The 15,745-nt window shown below is 52.5% G+C and overlaps 6 protein-coding genes across 6 annotated transcripts; 3 read left to right on the top strand and 3 right to left on the bottom strand.

Annotated features, from left to right (window-relative positions):
- Positions 1-540: 540 nt before the first annotated feature.
- On the bottom strand, positions 541-2,871 carry pps1 (tyrosine/serine/threonine protein phosphatase PPS1; the record flags this gene model as incomplete). Its single annotated transcript, XM_056654537.1, has 7 exons — positions 541-667; positions 727-783; positions 839-959; positions 1,032-1,925; positions 1,983-2,069; positions 2,131-2,725; positions 2,773-2,871. The coding sequence occupies 7 exons, from the start codon at positions 2,869-2,871 to the stop codon at positions 541-543; spliced, it is 1,980 nt and encodes a 659-aa protein (XP_056512564.1).
- A 1,505-nt stretch (positions 2,872-4,376) lies between these two features.
- NUU61_003954 (tRNA methyltransferase PPM2) lies at positions 4,377-7,940 on the bottom strand (the record flags this gene model as incomplete). Its single annotated transcript, XM_056654536.1, has 7 exons — positions 4,377-4,841; positions 4,934-5,224; positions 5,351-5,638; positions 5,689-7,076; positions 7,138-7,514; positions 7,590-7,810; positions 7,875-7,940. The coding sequence occupies 7 exons, from the start codon at positions 7,938-7,940 to the stop codon at positions 4,377-4,379; spliced, it is 3,096 nt and encodes a 1,031-aa protein (XP_056512563.1).
- A 328-nt stretch (positions 7,941-8,268) lies between these two features.
- On the top strand, positions 8,269-9,797 carry NUU61_003953 (phosphoinositide binding protein ATG18; the record flags this gene model as incomplete). Its single annotated transcript, XM_056654535.1, has 5 exons — positions 8,269-8,320; positions 8,388-8,542; positions 8,600-8,759; positions 8,819-9,692; positions 9,749-9,797. 5 exons carry the CDS (start codon positions 8,269-8,271, stop codon positions 9,795-9,797), a joined length of 1,290 nt encoding a protein of 429 aa, XP_056512562.1.
- A 910-nt stretch (positions 9,798-10,707) lies between these two features.
- NUU61_003952 (tRNA(Phe) (4-demethylwyosine(37)-C(7)) aminocarboxypropyltransferase) lies at positions 10,708-12,045 on the top strand (the record flags this gene model as incomplete). The annotated part of the gene is made up of 1 exon (XM_056654534.1): positions 10,708-12,045. The coding sequence occupies one exon, from the start codon at positions 10,708-10,710 to the stop codon at positions 12,043-12,045; it is 1,338 nt and encodes a 445-aa protein (XP_056512561.1).
- Positions 12,046-12,232: 187 nt separating this feature from the next.
- NUU61_003951 (nucleobindin SSP120) lies at positions 12,233-12,912 on the bottom strand (the record flags this gene model as incomplete). The annotated part of the gene is made up of 2 exons (XM_056654533.1): positions 12,233-12,717; positions 12,786-12,912. 2 exons carry the CDS (start codon positions 12,910-12,912, stop codon positions 12,233-12,235), a joined length of 612 nt encoding a protein of 203 aa, XP_056512560.1.
- A 90-nt stretch (positions 12,913-13,002) lies between these two features.
- Positions 13,003-15,612, top strand: NUU61_003950 (uncharacterized protein; the record flags this gene model as incomplete). The annotated part of the gene is made up of 1 exon (XM_056654532.1): positions 13,003-15,612. The coding sequence occupies one exon, from the start codon at positions 13,003-13,005 to the stop codon at positions 15,610-15,612; it is 2,610 nt and encodes an 869-aa protein (XP_056512559.1).
- Between the last annotated feature and the right edge of the window lie 133 nt (positions 15,613-15,745).

The following is a 15,745-nucleotide window of genomic DNA, read 5'->3' as shown; positions in this document are numbered from 1 at the left end:
ATGGCATGCAAAGATGAATATCGCCCTGCAAGCCACACCTTGAAAATGATGATGGTGATGATGATGGAACTGAGAAGTGAAAACAAACAAGGAATATCAAAGGAAAAACCAAGGGTAAGAGAAGAAAATAAAAGACATAAATGAACATGAGAAATTCCTGGGAGACTTGAGGAAGTGCAAGGAACAAGAAAAAAAAAAAAAAAAAAAAAAAAAGCCCGTAAAAGATTAAGAAAATTGGACAGAGAAAAGAGAAGCACAAAACACGGGACACAATATGACAATGAGGAACAGGGTCAAATCATTACATCGTCAACTTGACGTCGCTGTTCAACCAGCACAATTCCATTAGATCCTCGAACGCCAAGCGCCCTAAAGATCAATCACATAGTCGTTCCTCGTTCATCAAACTGAAGCGCAAGATCGTTCATCGTAACGTCTCGTCACGGCGACAAGAACGCTGAAAGGCAAACTAAAAATTGATGTCCGACCTGCGGCTCAAAAAAATTCAAGGAACCAGCCTGTCAACATGAATGGCTGAATTTAGCCTCGTGTGTACGGCTTGTTGAGCAAGGCGATCTCCCGGGCGACGGTTGACCACTCGAGCTCTTTCTTCATGGGTTTATTGCGCTGCTGCAACTGGAACTCTTCCAATTGCAAAAGCTCGTAGCTTTGGAGTTGTTAGAACGATGTCTGGTTTTCAAAGGAACCGAGGAACAAAACACTTACACAAAGCGCAGATGAGGCTGGATAATGACATTCAGGCGTCTTGCTCGAACAAAGGAACTGATTGGGGTTAGTGATCCAAAGGCTTAGTGTGGAAGGAATCAGCCAGACTTACTATGCGCGCGGGAAAGAGAGACCCTTGGATGCCATGGCCTCGGCAATGCAGATACTTGCAGACCGCGAAACGCCAACTCGACAGTGTACCAGCGTGGCCATCCCGTCGTTCTTGCCTCGTCCTACAGCTCTGGTCAGTAAAAGGCCAGAATGTCTCCAAGTTTGTTGACGATGTCAACAAAAGTACCACTCACCTGTAAATTCAAGGCACCGGTTGAACTCTCGGCACAACGGGTCGATGCCATTGTCTTGGACATTGTCAATATACATCAGGTTCTGTTGTCCAAATTTCACGCGGTCTGTGTGACTCCAGTTGACGGGCTCGCCAATGCTGAGTACGCGTCGGATTCCAAGTTCCCACAACAAATCCGGGTTATTCGCGTGCGCGAGGTTTCCGAGGTACAAATATGGCAGAATGCGACTGGGAAAGGAACCGTCCATTCTCAAGAACCAATTCGGGTCCCACATGTCGGTCAGGTCAAGAGATTGGGCCGCAGGGCTCTCTTGCAGAAGACGACCTTGGATATGCATCAAGAAGGCAACATCAGTCGGGTATGCGAAGAAGTTCCGCTGCTTGTCGCAGTGCAGCTTGAGCCACGCCTCGTGCGCAGGCACGCCCTCGGCAAACATGAAATATGCTATCGCCAACAGCGAGCTCTCCGTGTATCCATCAGCACAGTGGATAAAGACCCTGCGAGGCTTCCGGCATGGGCTGGCCATAGCGGCATCGCCTTCATGGTCTGCATCATCGGCTGGCCCGTCTGGATGCGCAAGATAATAGATCCATCGAACGGTGTTCACGAAGTCTTCCACCTCACGGGTGTTGCCCGACGGAAGCACGATCGATCCAGATGATGGGAAATCCATACGTTGGGGACCATGATCCAGATCTTTGTCTATCATGGCCAACAAACGGGGACCAGGGATGCTTGCCAGATCGCTAGCTTCAATCAGCAGATCATAGGTGGTTTGTGGTGGCTCAGGCAACCCTGGTCGCAACATGTAATCGGGCGTGGGTCCCAACCATACATTGCCCGAAATCTCCGAGGCCTTGGACATGCTACACATCTCCAGTCGCTCCCATTGACCTGTCAATGTGTTAGTACAAATTCTCCCTCCGAAAAGTACATTGGGCAGAATCTTACAGAAGTCCATGACTCGCCCGGTGATCTGGCCACCCGAGTCCACAGCCACCAACTCTGGGTGTTCTTTCTCGATTTCAGAAAAGGGACCTGCATGAAACTATCAGCCATAGAGTTCAGTTTTGCAAAGGGGTTGTCGAGCGGAACTGACTCGTGACGACAAAAGTATGATAAGCTGGGCGTTCCTGAGTGGGATCGATCTTCAATCTCCACGCATGCTGGGCCATCGCAAACTGCTCCGCCAAGTCAAGAAGGTCGGCCTTGTTTGCGCCATCTTCTCCATAAATCACGATATCGGAGACGGGTGCCACTTTAGCAGTCTGAATCTGAAAATTGCGCACAGAGAACCCTTCCGGAGGGTCTGCGAGGAAGAAACGCGAGGCCGGCGTGATTACCTCGCTCGCGCTGACAGCGCCTTTCAGGCGCGCCTTGCCCAGATCACCGCCCAGCTTCACCACGGTGATACTGCGCCAGCATTTCGGGGTTCGGCGAAGGGCCCTTTTGCGACAGGAGAAAAACCCCAATTGTAATTGGTTTTCCGGATGCAATCCATGCAACCATGGAAACATCAGGGCCGGGTCTGGCAAGGGCTGTGATGCCATATGGTCCATGGCCTCAGCCAGAGTCGTTGCATCGATGGCATATATCGGGGGAGAGGGCGCTTGGGAGATGCGCATGAAATTATCGGGAGGATACAGGAGTGATGAGGGCTGGTCGCTGGTGAGGACTGGAGACGCCGGTCGCGACTGGGGGTAGGGCCCGTGGGGCACACGGGCAAGTGCTTGTTCGGGACGGGGCTCGGTCGTCGGTTCACGGTCAGAGCGGGAGGAATCGGAGATGGAGGAGGGGTGGAATGGCGCAGCGTCTGCTGCTGGACCACTACCGTCGCCATGGTGAGGTTGATCGGCTCGCCGAAGATGCGAGTTTCGATGGGAAAGATAAAGCGTGGGATTTCGGATTCGGCAGGCCGGAACACCAGGCGATTACATCCTTTGCGCGCAGATCAACTGAGCAATGTAGATGTGTGTGTAGATATATGGGTGGGTCTGGCAGCGCAAGGGTCGAATGTCAACAATCTTGGTGGGGAGGGACAAGATGCGAGCGATGGAGAAAAGTGCGAAGAAGGGGAGGGGGGATCATACAATTATCAGTGTGTGGCCATGCGGAGAGATAAGACCGCAAGGGGGTGGAGTCGGGAATGAGAAACGCAGAGAATTAGGAGCTAAACAAGAGAAAAACTGGGCACTGTCTAGTTCAAGAAAAAGAAAAAGAACTAAAGAACGAAATGCCCAAAGAGGGTCTGTGATTGACAATAGCCATTATTCCCAGGCATCAAGACAGGACACAAGGCAGACCTCTCATCATCATCACTTCGCATCGGCGTCATCGTCTTCCCCAGGTCCCACCTATGGGTCTCTCGTTTGCAGCTCCCGAGTCTCCACAACACTCCACCATCCTGGGATATCATGACCATGTCATAAAAATGGTTTGGATGGGAATCCAATGCCAGCCATCCAGGGAAACCCAAGTCAAACAGGATTCCTATGTTCTCAGTTTTTGCAGTCTCTCTCTTGTTTTCTCTCTCTCTCTCTCTCTCTCTCAGTGGCAAGGGTCTCTCCTCCCTCATCTCCACTCCCCCCTCCAGGGCCACGATAACTGCCCAGCCCAGGCATCCACGGGTGACCCTCCCTCGGCACGTCCAATCACTCCCCGCGGAAGGTTCCGATGACGATGAGATTGTTCATGCTCGTTCTCGGCCCAGACTTTTGTCCACAAGTCTGTGCGTCGGGTGAGGGGGACCTTCTCAGCCCCTCCCATCTCTCCTCGCACCATACTCCAAACCAACTCTCGTGTTCAGCCATAATGAGAAAGCTGATCGGAAAACAAAGAAAGACTCCCCCGGTTCCCCCGCTTTACCGAGCAGGGGGGGGTTCCGTCTCTCGGATGAGGAAGCCCTCCATACAGAAGGGATGGCACGTTCTTCGTACCCATGGAATGCTTGGAAAGTCAATTTGATGGCTGATGGCTGAATTCCCGGGGCCTGATAAGCTCTGACATTGCATTTGTTGCAGATACAACAACAACTATTTTCAGGATGGACAGGGTTTGGGGGCTAATCCCCGGATCGCTGATGCGATCCACTTCCCTGGTAGGGGTCGTGGTTCTGCCCAAACATCATCCTATTCCCAGGCAACATACACCGTGCGGGTGCCCAAGCAGTGGAACTGGTACCTAATACCAACCTTGTCTCTCTGCAAGTGTCTGAGCACGCCCGTCCAGGTGGCACGGAATTCCAAGAGTCGGCTTCTCACCCCACCTCCTCCAACCCCTCGCATCTAGCGTATCGCTTTACATTTCACCCGCACAGCAATACCGCAATACCCCATCTGGGCAAGCTTATTGGTCTGCAATCTCCTGCAATTCCTGGGCCAGTCGTTGCAAATAAAAGCGGGCCATGTCAGGCGGAACGCCATCAAACGATCGGGCAACTTTCTGCAGATCCTGTCTTGATTTCTCGTAGGCCTGTAGATCCCGGTTGCCATAGACATCACGACCGGCCGCGTACCCATTGGACAGGTTGCGGAAGAAGACATTGACAGCGACGCTGACTTGTTCTTTACAGGGTGAACACGCCGTGTGTAGCCACAGCGGCGGCAGAAACAGGATGTCGCCCGGCTTGAGGATCGCCTCGTGCGGTGAAGTCCCAGGAATAGACGCGATGGAATCGGCGCCGGCATTGTGGAAGATGTCGATGGTGGAACTGGATGCGCCGGCTGGGAGGTGCAGGGCCTGCACGTCGTCAGGCGGGAACAAAATAAGCTGTCTTTCGCCGCGGACTTGACACAACACGTTGGCCATGACCTATGTATACGCTGTCAATACCCATCATCCATCATGATTATTCCTTGGTTCGACCTGTCATAATTAGACTCCATGGGCCCTTCCCCACTTACATCGTAATGGAGCCACATGGTCACCGGGCCCGAGATTCTTAGCGGCGAGCTATGCGCATTCTCAGTGACCAGTGACAAGTGCTCAGAGAGTCTGAAATCCTGGTTGAGACGCGGGAATTCCGTGGCCAGGTTGGCAGGCAATTTAGAGGGCTGCTCGGCCGAAATCGAACGCAGATACTGGCGGCCCCCGGCGTGCACTTCCTCCAAAAACGTGCGGAAGTCTTTGGTCGCGTACGAGAAATTCTTCTTCTGGAAATTCATTGTCTCCGATTGGGCGGCATGAACAACAACCTAAAAGGGGCAGTTTCTCAGCATCTCTTGGGAATGTCTGGGAGTACAATACATCCCCGGCTATAGTCCTGGAGGGGGGGAAGGAAGGGTATGGCATATGTCGTGTAAGGCGGGTAGCTGCCGTACCTTGCGATCCTCACCGACGGCATCGATGAGATATTCCTTCGTCCAGAGCTCTGTACACGGCCCAATGTCTGAGCCCTCGATCACAACTGGTTTGCCCTTGGCGACGATCTGCTGGAATTGCGCAGCAGATTCAATTCGTGTCCGAGGAATCTGGCTACGCTCGCCAGGACTTTCTCCACAGGCTGGATCGCGAGACTTGGAAACTGGGAGCCGGACGCTGGATGTTGTAGGTGCCTCTTTTGGTGGCGCTACCAGAGACCACTGGTTTTCGACTGCCGACTCCAGGCGCTGCAAGAGCCATGTCCCTTCTGTCCAAAATGTTCCGTAGGGAAACACACGGCTCCGCCGCCGAGGAGGAGCACTTGGTCGGGGTTCACTGTGCAAGCGGCGTGGCCAGTGAGCAGCGGTCGAGGCCCTGATAATGCATGCCCTAGTCCAACAGTAGCCATAAGTGCGGAACGACATGGTTTAGCATCTTTTATATGTCCCAGGAGCACTTCCGAGTCTAGCATCAAGATCTCCTTGTCAGCTGGAAGAATCTGACGGGGAATGATGCCACCAGCAACAACCAAACCCAGTGATGTTGAGTTGACTGTTGCCCCGAAGCGGCTCAAGTACTTGAGAAGCTGTGGGGAGTTGTTTCGCAGAGTCGAGGTGAGATCAGTCAGTTCCACCTGCGGCGATCCATTTGGACGGCGAGAGACACTCCAAATCCAAAAATCTTGAAGGATAGTTCCGTTATTCCCAATACCTCCAAACAGAACACCACTATTGCGCTCCATCGTCGCAAAGCAGGCCCCAAACCGGGCCTCTGGTTGAGGACGACGGGAGTCGAGGGCTTGCCATCCCTGTCCGTCACTGCTGTTTCGCAGCAACCAGCTGTCCAAAATCTGATTGCTTTCAGATTTGCCGCCATAAATGAGAGTCCAGTCTGATCCCTCTTCGAGAGACACACTGGCTGCGCTGTGTCTAAATCTCGGCTCGGGTAGCGGATGAGTCTGACACCATTCATTATTTCGACGTAGCCAGCAGTCGCGAAATGGAGCAGTCGGAGAAGCCCTGCCGCCCACCAGTATACAATCACCCCTCTCTCTATTGAGCGTGGTGACGGTATGGCACATGCGGGCCGGGATATCGCGAGAAGGAAATATAACTCGTGGCTCGGTGATCTGGTCGGAATGAGCATATAGATCGGTGGACGTGAGCCGCGCCTGTTGGCCGAGACCTCCGTGGTGACCAAATGAGCCATCGCTGTCGGGAACCAAAGCACCGAATCGACGTCGACCGCGCCTGTCTGTCGGGCAATGCGGCTGCAAAACCAGTTGACAAGGACTACTGGCCGTATCTTGTCTGTCGGTTCCTTCTGATCCTTGGACTGCAGGTGGCTTTTGTGATGGCCCAGGACGGTTCGAAGCCATCAACAGGAAATAGTGAGACACCCACAGCGCAAATTCCTCCCATTCGTCAAAGGCCTCGAATGTATCCAGGCCCTTTCTTGTCGCGTCTGGAAGGAATTCGCTGTCTGACCATATCTCCCACAAATTTCGGGCTTGTGTCTGGGTCCACCCGGCGGTTTTGAAGCGTTGCTCTTGTTGAGCAAGCGAATGGTATTTGTTGATCGAGTATAACGGTGCCCCGAGTTTGTTGTAATATGCCATCATGGTTGCGGCAAAGGGATGGTCGGGTCCGTCTGGGAAGAACTGCTCGAGAAGGCAAAACTGGGCGTCTTTGTGGTTGTCAGCAACGTTCAACAAAGGCAAGATGGCACAAAACCGACTGCTACTGACCACTCGTCAACGTGGATGCCCAGTTGATGACCGCATTCGCAGATTCGACATCCATGTACGTCAAAGATACCTCAGCGAGGAAAAGCACCGAGCAATCAGCCGAGGGCAAGATGCGCGTTCGCAATACATCGTCCAGCTTGGCCAGATTCTTCAAGTCGCAGCCGACGGCAATGTACTGTGGGCTGCGGATTTGAATAGCGTCCTGGTCGGGGAGGAATTCTACATCTTCTCCAAGAACATCGGTGATCTCCTTCGTCTGATGGATGGCATTCTTCTTATTGACCATGAGCTTCTCATAGTCAATATCAACGAATACGGCTTGCCCTCTACGCGTCGACTGCATCTCGTCACTGAGCAGCATGAACGGGAGCGGATCACTACGACAAAAAGCCCAAATATGCTTTAGTATACAGTCCCGAAGTCCCCATAGACAAGATGTGCCTCCCACTCACTATCCACATCCGAGATTCAGCACGAATTTGGGCTTGTCTGCGGGGGCGCTGTCGATGAACTCGCGCACCGTCTTGGTCATCGCATGCATGCGCAGCCAGTATCCACGATTATTGATAGGCGACCGTCGCTGGGGTTTCTTGACAAAATAGCGGAAGAAATGGGGTTTGGGGTAGTAGATCATCTCGACACTGCGCTTCGAGGCAATGCTGCTGGTGTTTGTCTGGATTGTAGGACAGGAGTCAGCGAGATAAGCATTTAGGGACGGGATTAGATTGTCGGCTCACCCCCATAACCACGTCGGCCTCCTTCTCGGCCTTGGAGACCGGCGCCATGGCTGGTTCGGCCGGCATGGTGTGGTTAAGAGAAGAAGAAGAAGACGAAAAGAAAGAGCCGAAGTTATCGATAAAGCCGTAAGGCGGTGGGGGAATCAAGGTGTGGCCCAAGCGCGATTCTCGGTGACGAGAGGCTGCCTCGCTGAATCGGACGTCATAGCATCTTCCTTTTTTTCACCACTTCCACAGCATCGTCAGACTGTTGCTGGCGATGCTCCAGACTGTCCAGTGACGGACATATCGCTGGTTTGCACCTTCTCTTCCCCGTCTCTCCCATCTCCATCCAAGTGGGGTACTCGATCATCGTCCTTTTGGACCCCATCTGGCAACCCGTGTTGTGCCCGCCATGGCCATGAACTTTGTGACCTTCAACCAGGACTATAGCTACTTGGCTGTTGGTAAGCTGAGATCTGACGCGTGATGACACGCCTGACCGTGAGAGATCCCCGCGTTAACATTCCCCAGCAACATCCAAGGGATTCCGGATCTTCACGACGGATCCCTTTGCCAAGAGCTATGAGTCCAAGGAGGGGAATATTGCGGTGATTGAGATGCTATTCTCGACATCTCTCGTGGCGCTGATTCTCTCCCCCCGACGCTTGCAGATCACAAACACCAAGGTTCGTCGGAATACGAATACTGCTTTGTTGACTATCTGGTGTTAATGGACCTCACAGCGTCAATGCACAATATGCGAGTTAACATTCCCGACCACAGTCCTTGCGGTTAAGCTGAACCGCAAGCGGCTTGTGATTGTGCTGGAAGATCAAATTTATCTTTATGACATCCAGACAATGAAGCTCTTGTCTACGATCGATACGTCACCAAATCCTCACGGTAGGGCAGCTGGTTTTATCTCGAGCTTTCTTATACCCAAGTTCTAATTTTCTTTGCAGCAATATGTGCCTTGGCACCATCTTCTGATAACTGCTTCATGGCATATCCGCTGCCACAAAAGGCACCAGCTGCCCTGAAGGCGCCAGCACATGCCCCTCCAGGCACCAACCATGTCTCTCCAACAACCGGGGATGTTTTGATCTTCGATGCGGAAAAGCTTGAAGCCATCAATGTTATTGAAGCACACCGGTCCCCCTTGGCCTGTATCACATTGAACAGTGAGGGGACTCTCCTTGCCACTGCTTCAGATAAAGGAACTATCATCCGGGTGTTCTCGGTTCCCGATGGCCACAAGCTGTATCAATTCCGACGTGGGTCCATGCCCTCCCGAATCTACAGCATGACCTTCAACACCACGTCCACCCTGCTCTGTGTCTCTTCATCCACTGATACCATCCATGTCTTCAAATTAAGCCAACAGGGCCCCCCATCTGATGGCTCCCCGTCATCGCTCTCCCCCGGAGCGCGTGATCAGACCTTCGGAAATAGCCCATTCGGCTATGTGCCAGATGAAGATGAGATAGTCGATGAGGCAGGGTCGGAATTCCCGTCGAGAAAACACAACGGTACCCTAATGGGGATAATCCGTCGAACCTCGCAGAATGTCGGCGGCGCTGTTGCCGCCCGCATGGGCGGATACCTGCCCAAGGGAGTCAGTGAGATGTGGGAGCCCGCGCGGGATTTCGCGTGGATCAAAGTGCCCCGGGCTAATCAAGGCCCTGGTGGTAATGGGAACGTTGGCCCACTCCGCAGTGTGGTTGCCATGAGTAGCAATACACCCCAGGTGATGGTGGTGACGAGCGACGGAAACTTTTATGTCTTCAACATCGACCTGTCCAAAGGTGGAGAGGGGACTCTCACCAAGCAGTATTCGTAAGCTTGCTCTTGCTATGACTTTTATCTCACTATGCTAATTGTTTATGTTTCAGCGTGGTTGATTCGAATGACAGGCTTGGGTACCCTGCCACGGAATACTGAGGGCAGATATACCCACCCCCCTATAAACCCCCTTATGGATCATTCCCTCGGGGCGAAAACCTTACCTATCTCAATATGTTGAAATATTACATGGGAGATGGGCCATGGGGGTTTTGGTTTGCCTTGCTGCAGTGTTTTCACCTACGAGGGTCATTTGCTACCCTGTTTCCCTCCCTTGGACAAAGCTTCTCTCTACTCTTTCTCTGCTACCTATTCATTTCCTTTTAGCTTTTAGCGTCCCAATGTTTTGTCTCGGCGTCTTTTCTCATGAGCTTTGATTTCGGTTCGTGGGCGGGCTTGCATCATTTTAACTGCTCACTGATTTTGATATCCGTTAGTTCTGAATTCCAGATGATCTTCTCGGTTCTATGATAATGAAAAGGGTCTAAGCCTTCCACGGGAAAATAAAAACAGAAAAAAGCTCTAGCTCGGTGTACTAGTAGCACATATCAAATTCTAGGAATTTGGGGAAATATAGGTTGGACGATGGAGTGAGAATCCAACAAAGCAACCAAAATTTCAAGCCCAAAACCGAATCCAAAGCTAGAGTTACAAGCTAATTGATGCTTATTTACCTCTCTAGTTTTATAACCTCACCCGAAAGCCTAACACCTTCGGTTTATGTGTATACACTAGGTCACGTGTCTTGAGGTAATTTTCCCACTGTTGTGGATATCAAGACTGAGCAAGCAACGACACAGAATCTGGGCCTGGGAAAGCCAATGCATCCAAAATGATGACCACATGAAACAGAGATGATCAAGCATTTGATCACCTCATAGGATGTCTGAGGCGGGAGAAACGTTCCAGAACCGTTGATCCCGATTTGAAGACAGCCATTCAAGACCAAAACCGATAAACTGAATACGGATCCACTCTCACCTATCACTGCGTGGCCCAGATCTAGGGGATGGATTCAATATCTCAGTCATCGGATCCCCACCGGGTCAATAGCAACCCAGGCAGCAAGAAGTCCTCTCGACAGGACCGCAGTCAACGCCCCCAGAGAAACGTGAACCCTTTACAAGATGGGATCCGGCAGTTCGTGGAGAATCACGTCCCAGCATCACTGCTCTCGGAACTCAACCTATCACTTGATACACTCACGTCAAATCTCCCGAAACGGTTCACCATCTACGAACCCCTGCTACTTCTGCCTGCAAATGCATTTAGCGCACCACCGTCATGGGGCGCACTCTACACGAACCTGAATGCAGAGCAGCGGAAAGAACTATACGCATCGATTGCAAAGGCATCCAACCGGAAAGGCGTGACCCACATTGCCGTCAATGCCCCCATCTCTCTATCAAATGCCCAGGGCCAAGAGAACCGGATGCGAAGCCCCGTGGGACTCATCCCGCTATACGGCGACTTTGGACCTGGTTTCATGGCTTCGAAACTGGGTGACGAGAGCGCACAGCCAAGCGCCGAAGATCTCGAAGCTGCGTTCTGGGTGCGCACGTCGCAGAACCAAGGGATTACTCAGATCTGGGCTCCCTTGTATACCATGTTCTCTCGCGGCAATGTCACTGAAAAGGCGCGTATTTTGGGCCAGGGTCCGTCTGGACATATCTTTGAGGGATTGAATGAGCAATCCCTGCATGGCCACACGATGGCCAATATCAGTGTCGTGGATTTGTATGCTGGGATTGGCTACTTTGTATTTTCGTACCTCCGACGAGGCGTCAAGCGCGTGTGGGGGTGGGAATTGAATGGCTGGTCTGTTGAGGGTCTTCGCCGTGGATGCGTGGCGAATAGATGGGGCTACCGAGTCGTCAAGGTGTTGGACGACGGAGAAATTGATGGAGGTGTACAAGGCCTCGTGGACGGCCTGACGGACCTGGATCGGGTGGTGATATTTTACGGGGATAACCGGTTCGCAGCTGATATCCTTGCAAAGATCCGGTCTTTGATGGAGACACAAGAAACATGGAATCCTGTCCGCCATGTCAACCTGGGCCTCTTGCCTTCATCGCAACCGTCTTGGGACAATGCGTGCCGGATGCTCGATCTACAATCAGGGGGCTGGCTCCATGTTCACGAGAACGTGGACATTCGTGAGATCGACCAGAAGAAACGGGATATTGTGGAAGAAATTTCCCGGCTTCGAACTCGGGTTGCCGGGGAGCAAGCGGCTCTATATGAGCCTGTTGCTCATTGTTGCCATGTGGAGCATGTCAAAACGTATGCCCCGGGGGTCATGCACTGTGTCTTTGACATCCGAGTATCCGACAAAAAGAATATTTGAACGAGATAAACGAGTCCGAAGAACCGTTAATGTTGGCTGACTAGTCGTGGATGGATATCCAGGGAATATAATGTTTTTGGCATAGATCATTAAATAAAACAGACAGACATGGCCATCCCAAGACGAGAGCAACATGCGGAACACATATGTATATTAACACAAAAGATGAATTGCCTCAACTATTAATTTAGAAATTGCGGCGAAACTTCAAAGGAATGTTCTCGTCCACAATTTGGATCTGCTCCAGCTGCTCAATTCGCCTCAGGAGAGCTTCCTCCTCATCGTGTTTGCGGAAGTGCGCAATGTCCTCCGGGTGCGTCAATTCCTCCTCAGTCGCATCGTCGCCGTGGTACTTCTCAAAATGGTGAATCTCGTACTCATACTCGTCGTCGCCATGGTGGCCGGCCCCGAACCCGAGGTCAGGTAACCGTACGCCCTCGGCAATGACATCTTCGAAGTCCTCGCGCCAAATGACGCCCGTGGTGTCGGGATCGAAGAGCTCGAACACCTTGTTCAAGGCCTCTTGCTTTCGGGCCTCGCTGATGTGGTCATTGGACTCGTCGTCCATGCCGTATGTCTTGCGCACTTCGTCCGTGGTCCAGGCCCCTGATGAGTCGTAGTCGTGCAGCGTGAAGAACGAAAGCGGGTCAAAGGATCCGATGTGGTGTTCCTCTGGAGGCAGAATAGAAAGCATTAGTACGTTCCTTCGTCAATTGAGCGCTTTGAAACTGTCTCCTTACCTATCATGTGTCTCGTGGCCCAGTCGTCGGCCGGATCTGGGTTGCTGGCATGCGAGCCGTGCGCATTAACGAGGCCGGAGCTCAATGCCAGCACACCTGCAGCAAACCCAAGAAGTTTTGCAACCATTTTATAAGACCAAAAAAGGAAGCAAATCCCAATGAAAATCAAAATCAAAGCAAGACACTTGGCCAAGTCTCCGGGCACATTCGACCCCCGATGCAAGCGGCCTCAGCTTGTTTGCAGTGTTTGCACTTCGCAACATCTGCGTCGGAATTTCCTCTCATCTCCCGCGAAGTCCCTCCCGAACCCCAATCCTTGCCCGGCCTCCACGAGGCATCCAATTCCATTTTTCCTGATCCCCGGTCGATTGACAGCAATGCCCTGATAATGCAAAGTTTGTGGTCCCGCGCCGCTCCGCAGTCGACCTGCCGCTGCGTCTCGTGCCTTAGCACGACCGCCAATGGGGTCACTTCGCGATCGGGAGCTGCCGCCAGCAAGCGACGACTTCGAATCGGCAACTCCGTCACGGCTTTATACACCAGCATCTTTGCTGCAGCCGCTCTGGCCGATGCGAGTGTCAAGGACCAACGCCGGCATGACTGGGACGAGAGAATCGCGGCTGTTAAAGCCGAAGTGACTGAGCTGGTGGATGAGGAGCAGCGGATTCTGGCCTCGCTCCAATCGCGAAGGAGGGGCTGGGAACCTAATCGACTACCGCACACAAGGGGGTTCGGCACCATCGTGAACTTTCCTCCCGCACTCGAGCGAACACACGGCTCAATTAGGCCGACAAGGTCGTTTCACACAGGACGCAGATTTCTCGGTGGTACCAGTGCTCAGGTGTCGGAGAGTGCTTCTCTGGAAGTCGAGAGAGAATTGACAGTTGAGGACCTGGAGGACGGCGATCTTTTTGTGGCTGTCAGCGAGACATTACCACACTGGGTCTTGAAGGACGACCTGCGCCTCAAGGCTATACAAAAGCTTGCCTTGAGACAATTCGCTATTCGACTTTTGCTCCGTCCGATCATCGCGCACCGCTACTCGGGGGTCTCGATGAATTATGCTGCCGATTTCGATCTCCCTCAAATCAATGTCGAGAAGCTCTTGGACGAGCTGAACAACATTCGACATCGGATACATCAACTCCGAACCTACAAGAACTCTAGTTTCAACGATGTGATAGAAGACTACGCTGCGATGCACATTGGCACAATGCAAAAAGGGCGGGATAGCCTCGATGCGGAGCTCAATAACGACATTCAATTGTTTATGAGCGAGCAGATGTCTCTCCAGGAGCTGTTGCTGCGGATATCCAGTAATTTGCTGAACTCCGTTGACCCGGACCGTACCGCCGCCTTCCGATATATCCTTATGGCCTTCACCAAAACTCGCCAAAATGACCTCAACGACCTGCTTCTCCAAACCCTCTTGCCCCATCGATTCTACCTGAGCTCCTCGCTCATCATAACGATTTTGGCCTTCTTGCGCAAATCCAAAAACCTCAAGCATTTCGATCTGTTTTTAAAAATGCTTAGCGGCGAGGGTTACTCGGTCAATCTGGGCTCCCTCGGACACTACCGGCAGCGGAGGATCAATGGATTGGAAATGGTTGTTCCGCCTATAGATAGCAGTAACCCCGTTATATACGCCACATTGATTTCGTCTGCTTTGCGATTCAACCAGCCCGATCGAGCCGATGCCTGGCTTCAAGCAGCGCGCAGTGTGGGATTCTTTGACGACTTCACTACTCTTTTTGCCTACCTCCGGTTCTACAGTATCCGCCAAGACTGGGAGAAGGGCACCTTTGCATTGAAGCGAGCCCTGACATTCCTTGTCTCCTCAACAGAACTTCCTGTTACATCAGTGGAGCGTTTGTTGGCGCGAATGGTGCATCTCTGCGATTCATGTGGCCGGACAGATGTTTCGGAGGCGTTGATCTCCGCTGCTATGGAAAGCGGCTTTGACCCCACGATTCCGTCTCGGCAGGTTGACATCGTACCTATCGTGAATCACGGTACCAAACGATGGACGAAGGCTGCTGGGACAGCACCGGCTGAGAAAATAAGCCGTCCTTTGTGGCAGAAGTGCTTTGAGTTTGCTGGCACTTTTGGAGAACAGTTGAGCCAACTGGAGACAATCCAAGTCGATAGTTTTGCGCGACGACATGCCAAGCTGGCCAGTCGACATGCACAGAATGCGATGTCTGCCACCTTCGCACAGAACCTGGCCCAGCCCGAGAAAGGCATTGCGGATAGAAGCACTTTGTCAAGACCCTCATCATCTCAAGGGGGGTCCCCTCGCAAGGGAAATACGCAAGCACAAGGCTCACAAAGTGAAGAGCTCACTGCGCTCAAGGACGAAGTCGCCCAGTTGCGCGAGCTTGTCTTTGAGCTCCGCAAACACCACATCGAAGACTCGTTCAAAGACGACGACTCCTCACATGGGGAGCGAGAAGAGTCCATCTCTCAGCCCACCAACCCGCCCTCCACTACCGACTCCTTCAAATCCCACCAATCTTCCATGAGCGTCGAATTCGAACAAATATCCAACCTGGTCGACAGCGACAAGTTCCACACGCCTCCTTCCGATACCCAGACACCCCGACCCCGAACTTCCCGCCGCAAACAGCACGCCGACCTCATGACGATGGTTCCACCTGTGCCCTTAACCGGTCTGGAGCCGAGTGCCGCCCCCGACTTACCCCCTTCATCTTCTGTTTCTGAGAGCATCGCACAGACGGAGCCTCTTGCCCGTGGATCCGCAAGAGGATCGTGCGGGAAAGCTGAGACAGCTCGGCCGGTGCTTTTCCGACGCATCATGAGGTGAAGTTTTGTCTCGATGGCCTCGAGCGGAGGTCTTCTTTCTCTTGCATATTGTATACCTGTACATTACGATATTATTACCCCCTTTTTCTCCTTCACAACCTTGGAATAGATCTTGGAACGGCAACAGACCGGAC

This window comes from Penicillium alfredii, assembly GCF_028826965.1.
Source record: "Penicillium alfredii strain IBT 34128 chromosome Unknown utg000005l_segment0_segment0, whole genome shotgun sequence".
Lineage (NCBI taxonomy): Eukaryota > Fungi > Ascomycota > Eurotiomycetes > Eurotiales > Aspergillaceae > Penicillium > Penicillium alfredii.
The sequence above is the reverse complement of the archived record's forward strand: the minus strand, read 5'-3'. Positions and strand labels throughout refer to the sequence as shown.